Genomic DNA, 24,335 nt, shown 5'->3' with positions numbered 1-24,335 from the left:
CCCTTGAGTTGTTTTTTTGTTGTTGTTGTTTTTTGTTTTTTTTTTAATCTCAATACCATTACACATCACCAGTGTGTTCCTATTCCAAAGGTTCAAGAGCATCACAAACCTAGATAAAATCCCCAGTCATTGTACTGTGTCGTCGTACTCTGCTGAGCAGAGATGATCATCACCTTCTGCAGTCTTCCTCCTGCGGTGCACGATCTCATTATAAACTCCACATTAGTCTGTGCCTTGGATTTCCAAGTGTAGATGTCATTTGCTACAAAAGTCCACGATGAATAAATCAGCAGCTCCTGGTTTCACAATATGCATATTGTATGTATCCCAGATCGACCATCAATCCCTGCAGGAATTTTATCCTCCTGGCCTCCAGCTGAACCCTCATCAGCTCATATTTATAGACATCCTTTGCATACTTCATCTGTTGCACATCCTTTTAGAAAAGAAAAAAAAAAAACACCAAAAATCCCACATCCTTTTCTTTGACCATGCTCAGCAGTGTTAAGTTTACTCTGGTTAAATGTCAAAATATTCATTTTTAAACAGCAACTACTCACTTTGGAAAAGCTGTTGGACCATCACCTATATTTCCTGGTAAGCTGGTATTAGTTTCTCTCATTTTAGAGATCACTTGCAGAAACATTTGGAAAATGAGCTGCTTTATCCAAACTCCCACTAGTTCATTTCTTCATCCAAGCAGGTAATTCCCAAGCTGTTTGCAGGTTGATTTTCTTCTTGATACAATCTCCACATTTTACAGTTCTGCTGCAGGTCATTCCTGCTTCACAAATTCTAAATTAGCCAAGATTTCCAAATCTTTCTCCCTTCCTTTCAACTCCGACATATCCATGGCATCAGGCTCTCATCGCTTTTGCAGGATAGAGCTCGTAAACATTTTGTACATGGCTTTCAGAATCCACTTAGGCACTTTATAGCTTCTGATCCAAGAGATTTTTATTTCCAAGTGGATTTTATGACTGCTCTGGATCATATCCAAGTCCTCCCAAGAAGGCATTAAACATTATTTTAGATTTCTTCCAGCTCGGTTTTAGAGAATCATTGCAGCTCTGGTTCCTGTAAAGGCTCCAACTGCCGTGCAGATGGTCGACTTGTAGGGCCTCTGTTGGGGGGAACATGGCCCTTTTCTGACAGCAGTACTGACAAAGGGCCATGTGGAAACTAATGAGATGGGTTCAAAATACTTCCCAATTGGAGTCCATTGTGGTACCATTTGTTCTTTTGCTGTATATGACTTCTGCTCTTCATCCATGGTGCACAAGGAGCTACTGCCAAGAGGAGCAATAAGAAAACCCTCCAAGACTCCCGGCTCCCACTGACCCCAAAACCTTCCTCTGCTGTAATACCACCCCGAAGAGCCAAAAGCATAAATTCCACCAGTTTTACCACAGTCTCCTGCTGCTGCTGTAGTACCACAAAGCTGATTCCTCACCAACACAGATCAATGAAATAACTCTGTTTATGTATTTTGTTTTTCAAAACAGGTAGAATAGAACAGACACTAGGAAAAAAAATTTTATTCAGTTGAAAAGAAGTCATTTACTCAATCACATTAACTACGCTAAAAATGATTTTTCTGACTACACCAGCAGTTAAATATTTTCAGCACCAGTTCAGGACACATTAGTGACATTTATCACAACAGGTCTATTTCTTAATGTAGAAGGACATACTAACGTCAGTAGCTGCTACTGGGAAAGGAGTAAGCAGAAGACTGCCCTTGCTTTCCAAATTCTTATCAGCGAAAGTAGCAACTTCTAGAAATAAATAACTGCCAAATGATCTCCCAAATCTTTAAATCGATCTTTTAAAAATAGAGTTAAAATAGATATCTTAATATGAGCTATCATAGATACTATTTTTTATGTGCTGAATACTCCAAAATGCGAGTAGTTGAGCAAGCATCCAGTACATAACTTTTTAAAATAATTCTTCCCTCCCCACAATATCAACCCCATTTTTTTTATCCAAATCATGCTGGTTAGATCCCTATCTATAGTGACTTCCCAGTAAACACCACGTTGTTATCACTAGGATATGCCACCATCCTACGAGTGAAAGAAGTCAGTAAACCGGTGAAATACCATCTCACGCAAACGCAAAATTTATCCAGTCATTGGCTTGTTATCTTGGAGCATCAAACAAATTCTACGTTTTTATTTTAAAAAGCTTTTGCAGTCTTCCTCTTGCTGGGTCAGTTCAGGTCATCGCGGAAGGCAGAACTGATGAAGGCAAAGAAACCAAAAAGCAGCAGGTAGTAGTGTCTCTGTCCTTTTAAACAAATCAAGTTCGCACAAAACAAAAGGAGATAAGGTTAAAATGAAGTTTATTAGTTTTTTTTGTGTGTGTTTTTTAAGCTTTTTTATATAAAACTGTTTGTGAAACAGCTATTTTATTCCCATGGCAGAGTGACCCTGAAAGATGCACTAACCCCTTTCTTAAGGCCTTAATAAGAAAAAAACTGTAGGTTTTTTTTGTTTTTGTTTTATGTTTCTTAAACCCAAATGTTTACAGTTACATAATTTACAAAGAAACCCACAACAAATAACCATATAGTGTAGCCTGTTACACTGACATTCCTTCTTCCTTCTTCTGGAAAAGCAAAACATAAAAAAAAAAAGGGTGAGTGGATTTTCTGACCACTCTGAAAACACATTAGTTCTACCAGCATTCAGACTTCCTTCCCAGCTCCGCAGTCTGGCAGGTAAAGCATACCTCCCCGCTGCCTCCAGTGCCAAAGGCAGCTCCTGGCTATGACCTGGGTTGCGTGCTGCAGAGGGCAGCTGCTCCTTTCTCCAAAGGTAGTTCCCACATGTAGGAGGTGTACACTTGTGTGCATGATCTAAGCAAACAGCAGTTTTCTCTTACTTTGTGAACCAAATGACCGAAGGGTCATGTTTATCAAGCTCCCATTATCAACACAGTGTTTCTTAAAACTATGTCCTCCCTATCCCACACACACAAAGTAAAAACGCCCCACCACCTGCATCCATTCAAACCTTCCTCCCATACCCTACAAACAAGTTATCCTGTGATTTTGTTTTCCTTTTAAAATTGGACTTCCTTGGATGTTGTGAGAAAGAAAGAAGGCAAGAGGAAGGTAGACAAACCCAGTCCAGACTGCTCCCAGTACCACTGTTCTTTCCTGCCAAATGTTAGGCTCCATAAGCCTTGCTTGATTTTGGATTTAGTATTTACTTCAGCTACAAATTTGTTTTTAAATTTATCTGGGTTTTTGTTAATTTTAATCAAAAGCATCAAAAGGGATAGCGCACCTTTCATTTAAAACAAAGTCTTTCAAGACTAAAAAATAGATCTTTATATATATATATATTTATCCCTCCCTCTTTAGTTCCCCCCACCTGTTTCCTTTTTCCCCCTCCCCTTCCCACTGTCACTATGGAAGATTGTGTCCATGGAAACAGCTGGTTCAGACTCCTTGGTCAGATTCTGTGATGTCATCGGTCTTGAGTGTGATGTAAGAATTGATGAAGGAAGTGCTGGCATTGGCAGGCACGTCGAGAGGGGGCATGGCTGCACAGTGGGAGAGATTCCATTCAGTCACGAATGTCCACCGCTTTTTATCTCAACAGCCTAACCTGAAAAACAAAGTGAAATCAGTAATATACAGGAAGGTTCCATTGCCTTGGTCTGCCAACGCTCCCCTCACATTTTGGGGAACATATTCAGCAACCTACCACAGCAGCAGCACCCAGAGCTCTGGGTTTGTGTAGTAAAATTGTACGTAAGTACAATGGTAAGTAGTTCATAAAAGTAAATCCAAGTAACAACAAGCATCAGTTAAACAACCAGCACAAAATGACAGAGCCCAGCTAGAGAGGAGTCCACAAGGGCAGAGCTACCCACACCCAATTCTGTACTCTCAAACTTCCAGCAGTGGGAAAGGAGCCTGCTCACCTCATGTTCAGTCCTCATCCTAACTCTGAAAACTGCAAAGTAACCAAGCCTGATCAAATACAATGACAGCTTTGGGACACCACACCATCCCTTAGGATTTGGATCCAAATATTTTCATACAGGTCACCACACTGCCACCAGTTTTCAGTGAAAATGACTCAGATAATGAAATGGGTATCGACATTACATGATCCAGCCACAGGATTCAAGTTCTTGACACAGATGGATTTCATCAGCAAAAGGCAGAGCCACAGTTAAGTTAACTGCAGGTAAAGCAATATTTATTTATTTAGTTAGTTAGTTAATAGTTGTTCTAATGGCAAGGTTGTGGTGGCAAAAATTCATGGACAAATGATGCTCATGTCGTCTTTCAAGACATGCATGGGAATGTCCAAGTGCTTGGCATACTCACTCTCCCTGTCCTGAAATACTGAGCTGAGAGAATGAACTTCAGGAGTTCAGTAAGTTGGTAGAGGTGTAGTTCAAAAGAGGAACTACAGATAAAATTAAAATTGAATTTCACTAAGCCACAGTTCTCATTCTTAACATGCACTGTCGAGAAAGCAAAGCTTGAAATAATAAATTCCTTTCTTCCCTTCTCCCATAGCACAAGTGAGGCCCAGCGGCAGCTGATTTATTTAGAAAGGTTAACACTTTGATGTAGCTTGTGTAAATCCCTCCTTACCAGTCAGTGAGCTCTGGGTAAAAAAAGCTGACAACATTACACATACAAAAAGCAGCTAATAGCATTAGAGATGTGCTTGTGAGTAAAGTAACATCCATGTTTATGTATAGCTGGCAATTACCCCACAAGCTCAAATGTGATGCAGAAATCAATGTCCTTCTGATTATCAGTATACCAATTAGATTACAACCCAGCAAGCCTACCTCTTGGCTGATAACACTCCCTCATAAAGTGGAGAAGGTCAAGCAAGCGCATATGAAAACCAGACAGGCAAGCCATGGAGTTGGAACTCAGGAGGAAAGGAGGAAGGTTCAGACAGCTGACCTTTGTGGAGTTCATTACTGTGCAACTGTGAGTCTGCACCGAAGGAGTGTCTAAGGCCGCAGTGCTATCTCTGGCTGCCATACAAGTGCTGCTTGCCCATGCCTGGAATCAATCCAGAGCATCAGACACTGGTACAGGGAGAAATCAGGCTCACCACACAGAGCCCTTCCCTATTCCTGGACAGGTTCCAGAGCACCAGACCCTCTCCAACAGTCACTCTCCAGATCTGGATGTGATCCAAATGTTCTAGAGGCAACTGGCTCAGGGAGAAAGAAGCAACACTCAGAGACAGAATACACTGACTTGCCTGGATGTTATCCAATATGCATGATTTTTCCTAACTTGCTGGGCCTAGGAGTGAACCAAGACAAAGTTGCCCAATGATCTAACAGCTGACTGCCCCTTTTATCTCTACACCAAGGTCAGTGGAATGGCAGCTGCTCTTGTACCAGGAGTGCTCCTCTAAACTTTTTTAATTGCCATCATAATATAGCAAACCTTTAAGAACTGTATCTTTTGGATTTGCATGGTTTTTGCTTTGGGATACATGGTCAGGCTGGATAAATGAATCTCTAAGACATTCTCAGCCCCCAGAGGAGGAGGCTAACCAGGACCTTTAGGTAAGAACTACTTGAGGCCAAAGTGGAATTGGAAAGAAATGATGCCTTAAGCACACAGTGAACATGGTGCTGAGATTCCACAGCTTGCAAGGTCTTAAGTCAATACATTCCTATGATCTACAAAAAAAACGAATGAAGGAAAATGATGCGGTAAACAAAGCTGCACAAAGGTCTCTGCAACACATTAATATTCATTAGCTCCTTAAAAAACAACCTTCAAAAATCATCACAGAAGGAATTTCTGTCTTCTGCTACTACACTGAAGAACCAGAATTCTCTAGTTAACCCCTCGTCCTTCACAGAAAATAACATTAAAAGTTCTTTCCAGTTATTTAATTGGAGAAACAAGAAAGATTATGAAGTGACAACGGTGTTGGGAAGCAGTAAAATGGTGGTGAGAGAAAGGGATTGTTAAAATCAAGTCAGACAGCAGACATGAAACAGCAACTACACCTGCAGTGCTGCAACAAAAAGACAGAGAAATGGCCAGCTAAGCAAGAAATGCACCTGAGCACTGAAATGGAGTCAGAAGACTTTTTGGGACTAGAGTTTATGGGAAAGTGTGCCAAGAGGAACTAATTTGAAATCAATTATTTCATTTAGACCTCCCTGTTGCCACCACACGGCAACGTACTTGATGGAAATGAAATAAGAAATCCCATCCTCATCATACCTGCTCTAATTCCCAGCTCTGTGCTACTCCCTCCCTTCTCACTCCAGACATACAGCAAATCAGATTAAGAAAATGAGTCAACTGATACACTAATATGGCAAAACACAATTTTCAGACATCAAATATCTGACCAAGTTCACACACGGCCTCCTGAAGACTTGGGTGAGAGCAAGCATGTCCAACCAACTCATGGCCAATAGGCTGCACGTGGCCACCTCCTGCCCCGCGCTATGAAGGCTGCAGCTCTTCCCTGTAGAGTGGCCCCAGGCACATACCTATTGCTCTGCAGCAACCAAACTGTCAGTATGTTATTAAGACTGTGTCAACCAAAAGCAGGGCACGGGAAGGGTAGTGCTGTGCAATGTTGGCTCAAGTGACGGCAAATACCAGTGTGCATTTTGATACACTGGCTAAACACAGGGCTCCAAACAGCAAAGAATACACAGCTGAGCTTTTCACTTTGATATAGGAATTTGAAAACAGGCTTCAAGATTGAAATAAATAAATAAATAAATAAATAAATAAATTCATGTTTGCAACATTATTTTGAGTTGATCTAAATACATTACCTGCAAATTTTCAAATAGAACGCATACAGTTGCAATCAGATATTCAATTCCAGAATCTGACTGTGTCTTTTTACCAGACTTTCATAATCCCTCTCTTACCAGAGAGAAATATCCTTCACTTCACAATCACACCGTATTCATGTCATCATTTCTTGGCGGTACACACATTTTGAACAACTACTGTCAAGGATGAACTAGAGGAGGTGTAAAATTTCTTCAAAAAATCTCTGATGAATACCTTGAGACCCCACTATGAATTGCAATCACTGCCATCAAACCAGGGTGATGCATTCATTTCATAAAGTCACATATCCCATTAGTTTCATGTTTTTATTCCTCTCTTTTTTAAATTATTTTAAGAAAAATATTAAAAATTGTTTTGTTACTTATATTTTATAAGGGCTGCTCTGAAAGTAGTGCCTCCTGTTTTATTATATTGGCCCACAATGTCAGAGGCGAGTGTTAATGGTATGGCAGTAGAAGGTGAACCTTCCCACCAATATTCCCTTAGGTTTTGTTGTTGTGTGACAGAGGGCAGCAGAGGGGCAGTCTGACAAATTGGTGTGTGATGTGGAAGTGTGTATGAAGCAAAGGTGAATCACCGAATTCCTCCATGAGGAAAAAGTTACATTGACATTCACTGATGTTTGCTGAATGTTTATGGGGTAGTGGGTGGTGTGTTTCAGCAGTGGACACCTCTGCTGGAGCAGGTTTTGATGAGCACGGCATGTACGCTCTTGTTCATCGCTGGCAAAAATGCACAGCTAATGGTAATGACTACGTTGAAAAATAGTGTTTTGTACCTGAGAATTTGCTCTATCAAACAGCTGCTGTGCTCTTTGTATCTCTTGTATTTTCCGTGGAAATAAACAGGAAATATTACTTTCAGAGCAACTTACGCATATGTGGCCCAAGGCAACTCCTATTCACCCAGTGCTGTCCAGGCAAGCCAAAACGCTGGACACCCATGGGCTAGATAAAGAGATAGGCAAGAGGGAAGAGCAGCTGGGGAGCTGGGGCACAAGAACAGAGCTTGCTGTCTCCCACAGCCCTTCTGGCTTACACTGACCAAACACTGCTACAGCTACCTTGGATACAGAGGGTAGAGCTGTAAAGAACTGATAGAAACATTAAGATGTTGAATTTGTGGTCACTGGGGATACAACTCCACCTTCTCTCACCCACAGCTATTTGCAAAATAAAGAAAAATGCTATCCTGAAAATAGAATGCACTCCTGATAATATCAATGCACTTATCCCTATATTTACATTTCTGGAAAACAGGTAAATCAAGATTGTAGTAATCTTGAACTCACTGGTATCATTAATTCTTTCTCACAAAATTTAAGACACCGATGAACTTGGAAAAAAGCAAAAACAAAACCAAACCAGAAACTTATTAACTACCAGTCACTTAAGGAAAAAGTCTTCAGATTGTTAAGGGTGTGATATTAAAGGAAATTTTTGCCACTGGCTTAGCTGAGAGAGCAATAGGGCAGCTGCAAGAAGCTTTGTCTCTCACCACTACACTGGAACTGCTGTGTACAAAAAACCTGAAGTGACTAGCCTGAACAGACTGTAGCAGGAAAAAAAGAAAACCAAAGTTAGTAATTACAGATTTGCTGCACATACATGAGATCACCGTGTTTTCTCTCAGAAGTGGGGAAGAGCACTGCAGGTAAAGGAGCCACATGAGAAAGCAGGTGGAAACTGGAAGCTCTCCCCAACTCACCTGTGCTTGCTTTTATTTCCATTCCCAGGAGTACACTTCCCCCCTCACCCCCGCTCCGACTGCTCTGTGCTGAGGCTGCCTTTCACCATCTTGTTCTGCAAGGAGGGAAGAGAGCAAGGAAGGAGGGGCTGACAAACCAGCAAGCCAAAAGGAGGAGGAAAAAGAAAACAAGGGAGAAAAGGAAGACAGGGGTAGGGAAAGTGAACATATAGAAAGTGAGAGAGAGAAAGAGAAGTCAGTATTGAAACCAGACACAGATTTTCAGACAGAGTTTTCCCTAAAGCAGGTAAATTTGCAAAAGTAAAGAGTTTGGGACATGGAAGCCTGGTTAAGAAAACATAGAATTTAACACAGAAAGGTAGAATGAACTTAGCAACACAACTTAAAACTGCCCCACGGATAGCTTAAGACGATCTAAGACTGCAATGCCACCAGAAGGTGAGGTATCTCATCCTCTGTGCTTCCCTTTCTCTGCCTTTGCATCCTCACCAGGTCTGTTGCAACAGCACTTACTGTGATGCAGCACACAGTGAGCTGGCTCTGTGAGTGGAAGCAGAACCCTTCAGAAGATGATTAGCTTTCAGACAGCGTTTTCCCTGTGATAAAAGCTGCTATTTTGCAAAAGTAGCACATTCAGGACATGGATGGTTGAAGCATCAATGCTGACAGAAGGAAATGGGAAAGCCCACTGGGGAACACAGGGAAAGGCAGGACAGGTCCCTCTGGACACAGCTTGCTTATGCCTGAAGTGTTAAGCGCAGTTAATGAGGCAAGAAGCACCTTTGCTCTCTGGGAGCCACTTACTATGATGAGGTGTATTTACCGATGTGAGGCATGGACTAAAAAAAGGGTAAGCAGCACTATACTGGGGACTCATTGAGTGTCAGTGGATTTATGAAGTTAGCTCTTCCACCCATTAACTAAAGAACAGAGGAGTGAGATATTAGACAGCTACTAATTAGCTACTAATGTTCAACTGCTGCTACCTAATAGCCTGGTTTTAAATGGCCTAATCTAAAGTGTCTTTTCCTTTCAGTTGCTCATGTTCATAGTTTGCAGAAAAACTGATGTAATTTGTTTTCCAGTCACTCTAAAGCAGTAGTTTTCAGCCTTTCTGGCCCCACCTTACAACTGGCTGGAACTCCCCCTCCCAATTACTACAATAAAAGGAGCAGGGCAATATCGTATGCTGTCAGAAATCATCAGTGAGTCACAGAGCAAGGGCTGAGTCACATGCAGGCAAAAAAAATAAAATAAAATAAAAAATCCCTGCTTGACTGCAAATGATTCGTGTATTTACTAAGCAAATGACAACAAAGTGCAGTGTCAAAGGTTGCTGATGTTGAATTTCTGTATTGAAAGCAACACAGCAGGTTGTGCAAGTGGAACAGTTTTGAACAAAATCCACAACTTTTATTGCTTCATGAAGTACCTTAATCAACATATTTAGCAGTCTACCCCCTCCTGCTCCTCAAGATTACTTAATAAATCAATGTGCCTTTTCACTATCATCTCCAGAAGTTGGATTCCTCCAAGTAGTTTTTTCCTTTCATGGTCTGGGCATCACCAGTGCAAGTGATGGTAATAATACTAATCTAATACTGGTAACCCAAGCCAGATATGAAAAACTTCAGAACTATCTTTCCCTTCAGGCAGTAGGTACTGAAAATAAAACAGTTTTCAAAGAGGTCATCTTCCTGTTCTCTTCAGGCAAGTATCCAAAGCCGGGCAGCAGATAGCACTTCTGCTGTTGCATTCCATAGTAAGGGGAGCTCACCCTTTCAATTTTTGTTTGGGGAGACCTGAAGGCGTTAATACATCAATTTAATCGTGCTGTAAATTGTCAACATCATCTCCACAATTGCACAGAGTACGTTATTTTCTTTAATACGATGAAAAGTAGGCCAGTTCTGGATCACAGACTCATTGCTCCCAGAATCTTCCAGCACATTTTAAATACATCCGTCTAAATACATCATATTGTGGTAAAACATCTAGAAAGTACTATGAGACTAATTCTTTTATGTTTACAAAAGACAGATTAAAGATAATCTGTGAAGACAAAAGACCACCAGATGTCAGTCTAATTCTAGGCAGAGAAGAGATCTGCAGACAAGAACTAAATGGAGACTAAATGAGAGTAACAGAATTGTTTCCTATTATCATTTATTTTCCAGCATGGGCCATCCATGCTCTCACACAATTTATACGGCATCCAACTGGCCACAAGAGTAGCCATTTTTCTGGAGACTCCTGAGCATTTAAAACCAGTGATGGATACCCACAGGGTCCCAGAGTTGCAACCTCACTTATGGATAGGGGGAAGTTGGGGGACAAGAGAGAGGATGGATATTCCCAGCCCTTTATCACATTGTTCATATGCACAAGAGAATATGTGCTATGTCTCCTCTTTCCACACAGAGCAATAGAAGTCCAGCACCACTGGTCTGCATTCAGTGAAGTATATCCAAACTCTAGGCATAAGCATCATGCTGAATCCAACACCAAAAACAGGATACAGTGAGTCTTTAGAAGAGTCAAGATCCAAAGAACAAAGATTCAAACATGTATCAAAGGACTCAGTCAGGTAACTACCACTTAACTAGATGTCTTGGTTTCAGCTGGGACAGAATTCTTTTCTTCCGAGTGTCTGGTATGATGTTGTGTTTTGGTTCGAGGACAAAAACAATGTTGGGAACACACGGATGCTTATAGTTACCTGCTAAGCCAAGGCTATTCGCAGGGAAGGGCCCAAGGAGCTGGCAGAGAACTGAATTAGGACAGCTGACTAAAACTGGCCAAAGGGATATTCCATACCAGATGACATCAAGCAGAAGGAGTTCTAAAGGAGGAAGTTCAGCTCACTGGGGTAGCTGGGCATTGGTCAGGGGATGGTGAGCAATTGCTTGCGCATCACTTGCTATATACATATATATATATAGTCATAACAATTTTCCTTTTGCTTTTCTCTATCTTAGGAAATAGTATATATCTCAATTCTTGAATTCTACTTTGGTTTTTTTTGCTGTTTTTTTTGTTTTTATTCTCTCCCCATCCCACTGGGGAGAGTGAGCAAACGACTGTGTGATGCTGAGCCACCTGCTGGGTTAAACCACAACACTAGGACAAGGTATTTCACATAGACAACAATGGTTCATGATGTAGTCTAAATGTTTCCCAAAGCTGTTGAAACCTTTCCATGAGCTATTACTTCTTCCTTCTTGCAGCCTCAGTAAATCCAAGAAAAATAAACCACCACAGTTTCAACGAAGCACTTGAACAGATGCAGTGAGCAGTGTTTTAGTTCTAACACAGAAAACAGAAAAAGAAGCTGGTTCTAAAGCATCATCAAGGATCTAAAGAATGACTGAGCAGACACAGCAAAATCTTCACTTATCTTCTTAAACTCCCTGTATTCTTCTTAAATTGATGTGTGCCCCCAGAATATACTGCAAGCATGCACCACAGAAGAAAAAAGCACATCTGATTACAGATGTTATCCAGGTATAAAACTACTAAAGCAGATTTAAATACCAGAAGAGGACAGCAAAAAAACAGGTCTAATACAGGTGAGGATTCTTACCTTGTGCTTGGGGCACCTCACTGAGAAATTCTCTTCGTTTAGTAAACAATCTAGAGGAGAAGACAGCAACTTATTACATTTTTAATAAAAAACAATTTGAATAATACACCACATGTGTTAATTGTGCTTCTCAGGCAATGTATTTTTCATTCAAATATCTTTTTTTTTGTTAGGAATACTATCTTATCAGCAGATTTGTCCCTTCCACTCCCAAAGTTGTAGCAATTAAAATTACTACACACCCCAGTGTCACCTGGGCAACCAAACCTAAGCATCCCCAGCCTCCCTACTCCTCTGTATCCAAAAGAATCACAACAGCAAAACTGCATATCCTGCAACCCAACCCCCTTCAGCTACTCTGGCCTTCCTTGCACAAGGAAGTCAAACACATCCATCCCATCCAAACAGACAATCCCTGCTTTGCAGGTCCTAAGATAATTGTTGTCTTTCATCCTACCCCAACGCCTACCAACAACAGAGGGAGAAGGGGTGACTGTCTCTTAGGTATGGTTGCATATGACAGTTTATTTACAATCTCAAATCCTGAAGATCAGTTTACACTTCGACAGTATGTCTGGTAGCTGGGTCACTCATGCTGCCGTTGGATCTGCTTCCATGATTTCACAGAATCACAGAATCACAGAATTGTAGGGGTTGGAAGGGACCTCTAGAGATCATCGAGACCAACCCCCCTGCCAAAGCAGTTCCCTACACCAGGTCGCACAGGTAGGCGTCCAGGCGAGACTTGAATATCTCCAGAGAAGGAGACTCCACAACCTCCCTGGGCAGCCTGTTCCAGTGCTCCGTCACCTCACCGTGAAGAAGTTCTTACGCACATTCGTGCGAAACTTCCTATGCTGCAGCTTATGTCCGTTTCCCCTCGTCCTGTCTCCACGTACCACTGAAAAGAGACTGGCCTCACCGCTATGGCCGCCACACCTCAGATATTTATAAACCTGGATCAGGTCCCCTCTCAGTTGTCTTTTCTCAAGGCTAAACAGACCCAGTTCACTTAGCCTTTCTTCATAGGGGAGATGCTCCAGGCCCTTCACCATCTTTGTGGCCCTCCGCTGGACTCTTTCCAAGAGATCCCTGTCTTTTTTGTACTGGGGAGCCCAGAACTGGACACAGTACTCCAGATGAGGCCTTACCAGGGCAGAGTAGAGGGGGAGGATCACCTCCCTCGACCTGCTGGACACGCTCTTTTTCATGCACATTTGTGTATGCAAAGCTTCTATGATCTAAGAAACAGTTTAATTAATGATTTAAACCTATTAAAAAAACTGGGGCACCAATGTCGAGCTTGTTTAGGATTCTACAAAGCAGCTCAGAAAGCATTCCATTGCTGGCAGTGCCAGTGCAGGTGTTGCTACCTCCCATCACCTCCTGCACCATGGGCACTGGCTGACACTAGGAGAATTCAGCAAGTTGCCTATGACCTTCCATCTTTTCAACCTATCCAAACAGCCAGCAAGGAAAGCGGCGCGATGGTAAATAAAATGTGCTAATTTAAAACGCTCTTAAGTATGTAGCATAACCAGCGCTACCTGCTGTTTCAATCTGCTGGAAGAGTTTAGCAGACAGCAGGAGATTGCAACTAAAGCTTGAGGGAAAGGCTTCCTAGACACCCAAGCCTTGGCAGAGCATCCCTCCACTATGCAACGTTTATGTTCCAACACGAATGCCTCTGGCCTGAATCAAAGGGAAACAGCGTGCAGTGAACAAAGTTAATCGAGAGATTTTAGCAAAGAAGAGTAAAACCTTTAATCCTCCCAGGGATAACGATTTCATATGCAGCATTAACAAATAACAGAAAAGAAATAAAGTAAATTGTTGTCTTGTTGTAAGGGCAGGAATTGTACATTTCAACTATATACTGAATTATTACTGTATAATACAGTAATCATTAAAAATACATAGAGCAGTGATCAGAAAATATACACAGCATGTTAGAAAAGGATTTTTTTTTCTTGGAAATTCGACATCAGTAATGAATGCACTTCTCTATCTAAAAGGAAGATGGCACAAGTATTAGGAAGGAAAGTCAGACACCTTGCACTTCAGGCTTGATCAGAGAATGGAGCTCTGTTTCTTAATAAGTTTGGCATTTTTTCTTGTAAATACTAATAGCAATCCCAATTAATGACAATTTTTGTTTTTCTTAAGGGACAACTGTAGAAAACCAACTGCTCCCTATAAAAATCAAAAGAACAGCAGTAAACCAGAAAAAATTGCTCAACATTACCAAGCTGGCCTGGGTTTCAACTGGCAGTTCCAAGGATTTTATACCACAGATTACAATTCACCACCAAGTCAGCAGACACGTAGGCTACCATCAGCTTATCATGGCAGAAAGAGAAAAAGAGCAGAGACTCGTCCTTGTTTGTACAGATTTTTCTCCATAAAGCAGTCAGGAAAAAGCCTAAAGCATTTCTAATGGAAGCAATTTTTCTTCTGCAGGCTTCACGCTTTGCCTCACTCTCTGTGTTCTTGTTCCTCATCTTTAATGATACTTGTGAAGACATGGAATTTCTCTTCTCTGAAAATCCTTTTTATTTTGCTACTATTCTTTTTCACCTAATTTGCAATCACAAAATGTCAGTATGAGCTACTCCCTGCGCTGGATGGTGAGGGTACAAGAGTGCTGCACCATCTGACTGTAGGTGGCAAGGAACAAGCCCAGGGAGCAGAGAGCAAATTTCACAAAACAAAGATTCTGTTTCCATGGAGACATCTTCAGGACTAAGTTATCTTGAGACATCACAGGCTCTTTGTAAATTTGGACAGACAAAAGCTAAACACAGACAATGTTAACCACAGTCATTTCCATGTAAAAATTATTTAAGTGGCACTACTAATCTTGATTTTTATGCAAATGGCCAGCAGGAGTTCAGCTGTCTTTTGCACAGTTCTCTCGCACAGAAACACACCCTACATTGCCAGAGATTATTTTGTATGAGAGGAGATTAAAAGGAAGACTGAATTGGGATATACGAAAGCATCCAAATGTACTAACTGGAAGCTTAGGAAGACACATGCCCCGCACAGCAGCCACTTAGTGTCAGCTGCCCAAAATGTGGCTCCTCAGCAGGGCTGGCACAAAGTACTTCACTGCAAATGTGCTGCCCTTCACATGATAAGGCACAGGAGCTGACAGGGCACTCGCTTCTAATCCAAGCAACTCAGAGGCAGAGAGACACTTCAGCTCAGTGCAGCTGCCCAGGCACAGGACACACATACTGAGTCTCAGCTATGGCACGCTCACACTTCCAGGGATGCCAGAGTCACTCTGTCGAGCACTTAGCGTTTATGACTTGACATACCCTAAAAAGCATTTCAGTAAGTGCTTCTGGATTTTTTTTTCTAGGATATAGAAGCAGTCGTATGTATTCTGAAGGCCTGAGCATGTTGTAAATGTCTGCACAAACTTCTGAGGACTCGGCATCAGCTCCTTTAAGGTGGCTGCATCTTTCATAGTGAGCGGCTGACTTCAAAGCGAACTACCACAGGGCTCAGGGAACTTGAGAAATACCTACATCTGATTCACTGCAGCAGCACTGCATCACCAATAAAAAGGTTTATAGGCAGACAGCAGGCTGATGAGAGAGAAGAGAATGCTGATTTGCTTCTCCAGGAAGCCCACATTTTTTGTTTGACCATAAATGAAAATGAAGTCCTATTCCTTACAGCTTGTTTCTTTTATACTGACTGGAAGAGCATCTATAGATTAAGACAGCTTGATTATTCCCACAGATGAAAAGAACTGCAAGGAAGGTCTTACTGTCACGTCATCAGGCTGAAATTTTCAATTGCAAGAATGTACTTCAAGCTGGGCTCTTCTGTTTGTTTTGGTTCAACACCTCAGCTAAAGCAGTCTAACCATTTCCTTAAAACTCTTTCCTGGAAAAATTCTGCCAGTGCTCAACATCCCTGCAAACTTTCTCTGAAAGACTCTAACAATATTCTGGTTTGCTATGGGACCAGAATTTTAGCCAAGGCATTCTCCTGCAACTTACCACAAAATCAGCAAATGTCACCCTGCGCAAGGAGGTAAGGGGATTTTAATCTGCACATTCTCAGAGAGATTTCTTCTGTTTTAGTAGCTAAATCCTTTGCAATTCCAACAAATGTGCTTCTTCTTGGGCCTTAGATTTAAGCGTCAGAGCCAAAAGCTGCAAAGTTGTCGGGGATCCCTTTGAAGGCCCAGGAAGTCTCAAGAAAGGACATGGTCATTTCTCTACTGCAAAATGGGAAGCTCTGGTCCAGAAGGCAGCAGAAGTAAAAAGGATAATGGGATGGGAATGTGGGGCTGGAAATAGAGTGCAAGCTGGCAGGTTGCACAGAGTAGGGCTAGAAGTCAAGAGGAGGGAATTAAGGATGAATGGAATCAGAAGCATGTGATCCCACAGAGTAAGATGTGAGACTTATGCAAAGACTGAGGGAAGTAAATGGGATTGGCTGGGTTGGGAGAGAGTCAGCAGAAGGAAGAGAAGACTACATCAGGAGTGTGTTTCTGCCAGAAGACTGAAGACTAAGAATTAGTGGGACGAGAGGAAACAGAGGAAAAGCAGAATGAAGAGAGAGGAAGAATGAGGAGAGAGGAGAGGAAGAGGGAGAAAAGAGGCCTGAGTCCTTGTTCTCAGTAAATCATACTGTTCCTGGACTGAACACAGAGATTCACAAGTTTCATCATTCCTCTACTACTGTTTAAGTATAGCTTCTGAAACAGCCGAAGTACCCCATCTCCATGCAGCTCTAATCTACCCAGTGGCTTGCAATTTATTCTTGCCATATTACTCTAAGTGGGTAAACCAGCTTGGAATGGTGCCCTCTGACAGATGGCCACATGACAAAGCTATGTCTCATGACAGAATTTAGAGTAGAAGAAAATGAAGCAAGCACAGCCTTGGAACTTGAACACAGAAAGCTACTCTAAAAAAGCCTCAAAGGTTACAGTGTCAAAATGAATGTTAGGCAATACCAAATGTAAGGTAGCCCTCTTCAACGAATTATATGGTAAACATATTATATTACATTTAGCATGGATTTAATAGTATGGATTTAAGAGTAGGACTATATACTGGTTTTCCATAGAACACTGCCTCTTCCACGCAAAACTGCTCTTGAGAATCAGTCAGATTGTTCAGTAAATGTGTCATCTGGAGAATCCTACTGCATTTTCAGAAGTAGTGTTAATGGGGAAAATATATCTGAAGAAAAAGGACAATATCTTAATTTTGTTATCTGTATTTGAAACACAGAAAATGCTACATCCTGTACACAAAAATTCTTATTAAGCACCCTGACTACTGGGCACATTCACTGTAACTTTACCTTGTGTCTTCATGGCACAGAAAATGAGAAGTCATAAACCAGAAACAAATCACTAAATACATGTACAAGTTTGCTGATGTTAACAAAACTCTTCAGAGATGAGTACAGAATTTCACAGCTCTACTTTCTGAACTGAGATGGGAAAATTTCACTCAATAAAACACAGAATCACAAAGTGTGGATAATGTGATGTTCATTAATGGAGTATTCCTTCATCCTGTGAGTTGAGGTGGAGCCCTATCTATTTCCTAAGATATATTCCTAAGAGATCAACATTAAATTTACAAGGACAGCCTTATTTCTGCCCTTTTTTGTGTATGCAATTTCTGCAACCTGAATGTTTCTTTAACACTGCATTTCATGTACAATCAAGGCTTCTCTATCTATACTGTGGTATCAGTCATATTCCACTGCAGTACTCTTTGTATTAAATAAATTTCTATTGGAATAAAATGCGATGCTCCAGTAGGGTAGGATTTCACAGCAAGAAGTGAAATGTGGTCCTTCAGAAATGAGCAAACCTACTTCAAGCACTGTAGTATTTGAAAAATAGCACAGAACAGGTGGAGAAAGAAGTGGTCTGCTGTGGAAATGCGATAACAAATTGGAAGCTTGCATTTATATGCCAGTCAAGAGATGCAAACTTGAATCCTTACCTCCTTGCAATCAGACTAAGTTTTGTACAATGTGGGAAGTGAGTTACAGAATACTGGAAGAGCTGGGCATTATTTATTCTAAACTGTTTTGTTGTTTTTTTGTTTTTTTTTTTATAGTCCAAGAATAAAGTTTATCTCCAGGGAAAACTTACTGTTGTACACAAAATACCAACTCAACCACAAGCTCATAGCTGAAGATAGTTTATAACTCACAGAACCTTGTTGTGACATACCTTACATGCATTCCTCTTACCTTTCCTTGTGTCAGAGGAGACTGCACAATCCAAATCTTTTATTCCGTTTTAATTTCCAGACTTCTATTAACAACATTCTAGTAAAGCTTTTTTCCTGCAACCAATTGTCCTGTCTTCTATACAACCTCTGTTCACACCAGGTAAATAATACATTCCATAAAGGCACGTGTACTCACAGAACTCCAAACTCCTCCTCTAATCACTGAATAAAAGGTGCAAATTCTGCAAACCATTAGCTTGTCCAATGATAAAATCTGGACCTAGTCAACAGACCAGCTTCTAAAGAAGGAGAAGAAAGGCTGTATTGCTAGTGGTATTGAAGATACTACAGACACTCTCCACCTGAAATCACTATTATACTTATCTTCACAAGTGATACTCTGAAAGAGGGGACATGTCTTTCTGGTTGCTTGCATCCTTTTCTTTTTTTGCCATTCTCACATAGCAGCTGCATTCCAGTTGCTGCAGCTGTGTTCTGTAAAAAACAGTCTTCTTCTGCACTTTCAGGTAGATACCTATTACTGCAAGTTCCATTTTGTCCCAGTGCATTACTGTACGATGTTTCTCTGATGTGATCCGTCATCCTTTCTGTTACTACATTAGTAGTTAGACATACAGTTAGCGTGTCATTTCTTCTTACCTGCATCGATGGCACATGGGTAATGGTATCGGAAGGAGCAGCCTTTGTTGTAGCAGCCTAAGGTGGCTCCTGGTTCCTGGCAATGGGAACATTTCTGAAAGGGAAACCAAGAAATGGCAATGAAGACTGTAACAATAATTCCAAATATGTGCGTTTTGCTGGGAATCAACCATGTTCCAGCACACATTTCTTGAGTATCACAATGTTATGTCTTTATACACCACAGAAAGAAAGGCCTTTGTTCAAAAGGCAACATAAGCTGTTTCAAACGCAAAACTTTTCAGCTGTGCTTAACCAGGCAAGGTAGACCAAATGCTCACACCAGTCATTCAGATAGAACTTGGAACACTTCTCTCAAATCCATCTCACTGACCCATGTTTCAGCACCTGACAATGACATCAGTGTTAAAATTGGAAAAGAGCTTTTTTGAATCTACAGCAGCTTAAAAATGAAAATTAGCATGACAAAGATGATTTAGAGGACACCATTAGTGCAAAAGTAATTCACTGACATCAGTTTCATCGCCACTAGCTGTTCAGGAAGATCAAGGCCAAGTTGAACATTTATTCACAGGTGATGAAGAAAGGTTTACCTGGAACAGGGGAAGATGCTCTCAAGGAAAAATACCTCACTGTCACAGAAATGGCACTTCTCCTGAAGAAGTGCTCACAGTGCTAGAAAGATGCTACATATTTATTTTCAAAGCAGAAAGATTCATCTGACGAACATGTTCAAGTTCCATTACCTAAATCCTATCGCCTCAACTGGTCAATGATGTATTTGATTGTATTACCAGACAGATGTGAACGCAACAGGATGAAACCCATCACCCATTTACTTCCTCCCGAGTGACTTTACGGATGTAGGCCTACAGCGCACCTCATTCAGACAACTCCTCTTACTGAATGGATACAGTGAGTGATTTTCATTAACTAATCTCCAGTCCTGATGAAAGCTGGCGAATTAACATTTTGCAAAGAAAAAACACTTAAGTCACACCTAGCAGAAGGCTGAGAGACCACTCCTATTTGAAAAGTAAAATGCAAGAAGATCACTGGCAGAAAAACATTAACTACAACTTCTCAGATGTACCTAAGAAACACAGAAACTCTGGGTTTGCTGATAAACATGACCAGCACAACATGGCTTCATATACCTGGTACAATTCACCTTGAACTTAGGCTACGAAAAGTCGCTTTGGTGAATGATTGCACATGGATGAGATGACCTAAAATCTCTCCTCCTATTGAAGAAACTGTTGTCAAATTACATGCACTCCATCAACTCTACCAGCATGCAACAGCCATACAGCACATGGAACAGATGTGCTTGAACCAGCAGCATACCTGGCACTGCACAAAAGCACCATTTTTCTGCCAAACGAGGAGGCTCATATGCCAGGATGGCTGCATCAGCAAGACAGCACATCTTACATCCCTGACTTACACACGTGGCAGTTGCAGGCCTGCAGGACAGACGTGGCCAATGATTACAGCCACAGAGAAATCCCTCACTCCAAACAAACAGGGTTTTGATTGCAGCACTTTGCAAAAAACCTAGGAATAGCTGACAGTTGTTGCTCTTCCTGCTATTTTGTGTGATGCAGACAGCAATGACTAGGTTGCATTTAAACGACTGAATGAGGATGAAAGCAAAATTAGCTCCAGCCATAAACCAGGTGGCCCTCTTCAAATCAAAGCAGATGCAACTAGCAGCAAAGCTTGTGAGGCATCACTTCTCATGACATGTACAACTCTAGTCTCAAATGCTGCCTTCTCTTTTCAGTTATGCCAAAGCTTTTCGAGCCTGATCTTCAACATTCTCTTTTTCAACATTCCGATTTAATATTGTTTCTATCTTCTAAGCAGTGAATGTGTGTCATGACAAACTACTATTTATAATGTAAGGAAGGTGCCCCTGGGGCCCGAAAGAGACACCCAGGAAGCTTATTTTTGCCTGTCAGAACATGAATGCTGGTTTCCAAACATTAAAAGAATAATAATAAAATCTAACACAATATTTAAATGCACACTGAAACACATGGACCTCTGGCCAAACAGCAATGTAATTCGCTCTCTCATGGGAGTAAAACTGAGTTTCATGCATAAAAAATGGGTCTTCCTGGCTATGGAATCAACCTTATAAGATTATTGTGTACTGGCAGCAGTCCCGGATTCACCTATGCCAAGTATTCACAAAGTGCAGCTCGAGGAGCTCTGGATCAGAGTGCTTTACCTGCAAGCTTTATACTCCCTCTCAGATGTGGCAGACTAAGATTAATTATTCTAACAGGACAGAACCCAAATCAACTATTCTTTTTGAACAAGGATATGAATTTCTAGCGTTGTCCCTCAGAGGCATTCTGTCCTCCCCACTTTATCTCATCTTTGAAGTACCACTGCGCCGTTGCAACAGCAGAGGTCATTCTTCCCTGGAACACTGTGTCCTGCACAGAGCAGTCAGCAGGAGCCTATGAACTGCAACAGCAGAGATTAAACTGCAGCTGTGTCAAAGATTTCTTAAAACTAAAAAGGCACATCGTAAGAGCGCACTGTGCGATACAGCTGAAAACAAAAAGACCCCTAGCAACATTTTTGATACTTTTCCAAATGTTAATTTAGTCTTTGAACTAATTCTTCATTGCATCGAATGTGGTTCATCCTGCTATTCTGAAACTCTCAGTGGGAATACGACCAGCCTTCTGACAGATTTTCAATGTGCCCGTAGTGCTCAGCTGAGGATGGGCACAGATATCTTCATAGAGGTTGTAGTTGGGACCGATCAGGCAGGAAAAGTGGGTGACTAGTTGGCTGAGGATGAGCACCGAGCCTTTTCTTCCCTTGTTTTCAGTCTGCCGGACCAACTAGATTATTGCCAAGGTTACCTGCAGCTACGCCCACAGCAGCGATTCCCCAGCGGACTACAACACCATTGACTGCTCAAGGCAGAGATCATCTGCTGCTGCTGGCTCCCCTGCTGCTGAACAAGTCTCCATTCTGCCAGATGCTTCTGCTTTTCACAAGCCACTGACAGTCTAATGGCCCCGTTTCTCCTACCTCCTGGGACCCCCGACCATCTGCTTCTTCCAGGGGAAGCAGGGGGAACCACAACACAGTAACTACTCTTTTCTTTTGAGTCCTTCCTTCTTGACACACCACACAGCGACTGAACAAAGCAGAAATCCTATGAAGTTACATGGTCTAAAATAACTTCGGAATCCACCACTGAATTGTTGAAAGAAATGATAACAATGCCACGTAGTTTCCAAATGTCTCCAAGTTTTTCCAAAACACACAGAATATAGCAAATGTAAAAAATTCTAGATGGTTTCAGTTCTCATTTGCAAGACGCTACAGTTGTGCCTTGAAAGATAAAAAGATGCACAGCTCCCGTCAGCGCCTTTTGAGGCTCTGGTGAGAACGATATCCTTACGCATTTACGTTCCAGAAATAGACAGACAGATAATGGGTACACTGCAATTGGAAAACTTTCTAAAACCCAAACAAAACCAGGGAATTTCATACATGAAATAAATAAACTGGGCTCAATGATCTGTTATCATTCTATTTATACCCATGAGCAAATCTAAACCCAAAGTCCACCGCCATCCTGCAGCCACTCACCAGCAGAGGGTAGCAGCCTGCTTGTCACCTCCACAGGAATTAGAGCATTCCCTGCCACGGTAGCAGCACTTGGCCTCTCATGGGAAGAGAAATTCCTTTTGCTCAGTAAGCAGCCTGCTTAACCTGCCCTGCCTGACAGCAGAAAGCTGGTGCTTGGAGTGTGCTTCCAATGGGAGGTGCCAAGGGGCAGCAATCATTGCCAGGCAGCTAATCAACTCCTGGCTTAAATTAAAGAAAAAAAGAAGAAAAAGAAGACCACACAGTGAAGATTGATTCAGAGGTCCTATCTCCACAATTCATCTCTGGCCACAACGCACATACATCTCACTTACAATAGGCTGGAGAGACTGAAAAGTGCCATTTAGAAGAGACACTCCATCCCTTGAACTAAATTATCAATAGTATGAAAGCCAGATACAGCCTCTTAACTCCTCCATGCTACTAGCAGCCCATTTCTTCCTCTTTACAGCTCATTATTCTCTGTCTTCCAAAATGAAGTAACACCAGTATGAAGCATGAGAAGTATTAGGACAACCACCACAGCTCAGGAGAGGTTCTGATTCACTCACAACGCTATGACGTCCTCCAGCTGCATTCCTTTTGCTTTAAGGTTTTTGGGTTGGCTCTGCACACTCAATCATTTTTGACTGGAGACTTTATTAGGAGAACTTTCTTGCCCATTGGTTGCTTATTTCAGGTTCCCACCAGCGCCCCACACTCAGGCTTCGTTCTAAATTCCTTTCCCCAAAGCACAGCATTGTGTTTTCCCTCTGTTTTCTCCCCTTTTCCTTCACTTTGCTCCCCATCCCCTTGTTTCAACCTTCCTGAATACCAGCGTCAAGAACACATACATGGATTAAAACACAAAGCAACCAGCTTAAAAAAAAGAAAAAAGAAAGAAGTATAGTATTAATTACAAAGGCAAAATCTTCACTTTCTACACTGTATGAATTTTTTGTACTTTTTCAATTCTATGCCCTGTTGTGCTTCCTGGCAAGTGGGGCACGGGGAGATGACTGCATCCAGGGAGCTGCGAGGAAAGCTGCAAGATGTTTGCTGCCACACACAGTGGTGAAAAGTGCTGTATGCTGTAAGTGAAAGGAAGAAGTGATTTGGGTAGGCTGCTGTTAAAAGGGACTGAGATGGAAAAAGATGATGGTGGGCTGACATTGTTAGGAAGCAGAAGAGAAAGCTTCTTCGCTGATGCAGAGATACTGATTAATGAAAAATTGCTTTTGTGATTGGGGCTTGAGATAACAAGCAGCAGAAAAGGATATGGAATGGTTTGCTCCGTTTTCTGTAAAACAATTGAAGTTCTCTACAAAAACATGTACAGAACGCCAGAAAAATGAACCCCACAATTAAAAAGAAGAAAAAAAGTCCTTCAAACTCGCACTGTGAAGAGGTACCACCTCTCAATGGAGATCTACTTCTGCAGCAAGCAAGTCAAGTATCAGTAAGGAAAAATAATCACGGCAGCAGAATTGGGCAGCTATCATGGATTCAACAAAGTAAGGACTACTTTAGATTTCGAGATTTCAGCAAACAGATAAATCAACAATCTGGAAGATATTGTAAAGCTGTGCTGTAAAGCTGAATGAAGAAACACAGTGAAGAGTCAGAACTGCAGTGCTGCATGGGCTGCTGAAGCACAAAGAGAAGCTGCAGCTCAAAATGGATGGCACGGAAAAGAATGAAATAC

The 24,335-nt window shown here is 41.6% G+C and overlaps 1 protein-coding gene across 5 annotated transcripts in view; it reads right to left on the bottom strand.

The window, feature by feature from the left end:
* Positions 1-2,330: 2,330 nt before the first annotated feature.
* TCF20 (transcription factor 20) overlaps positions 2,331-24,335 on the bottom strand; it is a 106,422-nt gene continuing 84,417 nt past the window's right edge. For 3 of the 5 annotated variants that reach the window (XM_010710305.3, XM_019614442.2, XM_019614448.1), the window contains 4 exons: positions 19,010-19,103; positions 12,126-12,175; positions 8,543-8,670; positions 2,331-3,620 (listed from right to left, as the gene is read on the bottom strand). In XM_010710305.3, the coding sequence (XP_010708607.1) occupies positions 8,587-8,670; positions 12,126-12,175; positions 19,010-19,103 (228 nt within the window). In that variant the 3' untranslated portion in view covers positions 2,331-3,620; positions 8,543-8,586. The remainder of the gene's footprint in view (positions 3,621-8,542; positions 8,671-12,125; positions 12,176-19,009; positions 19,104-24,335) is intronic. The other 2 variants (XM_010710300.1, XM_003202323.2) reach the window with 2 other exon arrangements.

The sequence above is a fragment of the Meleagris gallopavo genome, chromosome 1 (genome assembly GCF_000146605.3).
Source record: "Meleagris gallopavo isolate NT-WF06-2002-E0010 breed Aviagen turkey brand Nicholas breeding stock chromosome 1, Turkey_5.1, whole genome shotgun sequence".
Taxonomy (NCBI): Eukaryota; Metazoa; Chordata; class Aves; order Galliformes; family Phasianidae; genus Meleagris; species Meleagris gallopavo.
This window is presented reverse-complemented; position numbering and strand designations above follow the sequence as displayed.